Source organism: Cyprinodon variegatus, unplaced genomic scaffold (genome assembly GCF_000732505.1).
Source record: "Cyprinodon variegatus isolate N-32 unplaced genomic scaffold, C_variegatus-1.0 Scaffold2602, whole genome shotgun sequence".
Taxonomy (NCBI): Eukaryota; Metazoa; Chordata; class Actinopteri; order Cyprinodontiformes; family Cyprinodontidae; genus Cyprinodon; species Cyprinodon variegatus.
In genome coordinates, this window is record NW_015153055.1 from 13778 (window position 1) to 14947 (window position 1170).

Below are 1170 nucleotides of genomic sequence, written 5' to 3' on the forward strand. Positions count from 1 at the left end.
CTTTGGAATGGGGGTCGTTTGGCTGCCTTGTTAGCCTGCAATGCCCCATACCTGTCTATAAATGTCCTAATTAGGGTCATTGGGTGGGTGGGGCGGCACCATAGCGCCCTCTAATGACCCGCTGGTCTGAAGTTAAAGTCATCCACACTCATTCGATTAGTTTCTTTAAACCCGTTTTTGTGTTTTAATGCGGTTGGTTTGTGTTCAGGCTAAAGGAAAGGAGCGGCAGTGGCTGAAGAACCAAGCTATGGGAGAACTGGACGACGCTAAAATCATCGATGGACTAACTGGGGAGAAAAGCATCTATAAACGGCGAGGAGAGCTGGACCCAGAGGTGAGTTTCTTTCTGTAGCCGTGGATGTTTATGCTTTCCTCTCACACGTCATTCCAGGCCTGAAGTGTGTGTGAGGTTTCCCCCGCAGCGTGTTTCCTCTCCTGGAGCTCACGCTCTGCCTGTAGTCCCTCCCTGTGTTCTGGTGTTAAGAGCCGCCGCCGAGAGCCGCCCATAATAACTCGCTCCGCTGCATAGTTTTGGTCTACATTATAATAATTACTCCAAGGTTTAGAGCTCAGGTATTTTAGGAAAGCTGCAGCAAAGTAAACAGATTGTGTTCCCGCCTCCATCAGGCCGTCGGTTCTGCGCTCTGATTGGTCTCCCTCTCTGCTTATCCTTCCAGCTGGGCAGTCCTCAGCAGAAGCCAAAGCGTCTGCGGCTGCTGGCCGACGTGTCGGGAAGCATGTACCGTTTTAACGGCGTGGATGGCAGGCTGGAGCGCTCCATGGAGGCTGTGTGCATGGTGATGGAGGCGCTGGAGAGCTACGAGCACAAGTTCAAGGTGAAAACATCCAGAAATGTGGAGCAATAAAAACTATTCCATCTTTAAAGCGCTGCAGTGCTGATTTCCCCGCATCAACCTCTGCAGTTCTTGGTTATATTTCCTGAAAGGTGGTTCCAAGTGTGTTTTGGGCTCATTTTATTTTTTATTTAAAAAGCAGTAACCCTTCTGAGCATCTGAGGCGCTTCACAAGCAGCAGCTGCTGGAAAAATGTAACTTTAGCTGCTGGATGCGCCGCATCAACCAATGAGAGAAGCTGATCTGGGAGCTGGCAGGGAGTCAGACGCAGCACTGCTGATGCAGAGCGCTATGATCACTCCTCTGAAACAGTTTA

At 50.3% G+C, this 1170-nt stretch overlaps 1 protein-coding gene across 1 annotated transcript; it reads left to right on the plus strand.

Annotated features, from left to right (window-relative positions):
- The first annotated feature begins 153 nt into the window (after positions 1-153).
- LOC107080979 (von Willebrand factor A domain-containing protein 8-like) lies at positions 154-904 on the plus strand. The gene is made up of 2 exons (XM_015369188.1): positions 154-334; positions 678-904. The coding sequence occupies exons 1-2, from the start codon at positions 188-190 to the stop codon at positions 864-866; spliced, it is 336 nt and encodes a 111-aa protein (XP_015224674.1). The 5' UTR covers positions 154-187; the 3' UTR covers positions 867-904.
- Positions 905-1170: the final 266 nt, after the last annotated feature.

Bases quoted from the DNA above. Each gene is read 5' to 3' on its own strand.
- LOC107080979 (XM_015369188.1), top strand. From the start codon at position 188: ATGCGGTTGGTTTGTGTTCAGGCTAAAGGAAAGGAGCGGCAGTGGCTG. The intron at 335-677 runs GTGAGTTTCTTT...TTATCCTTCCAG, and splicing joins GAGGAGAGCTGGACCCAGAG to CTGGGCAGTCCTCAGCAGAA.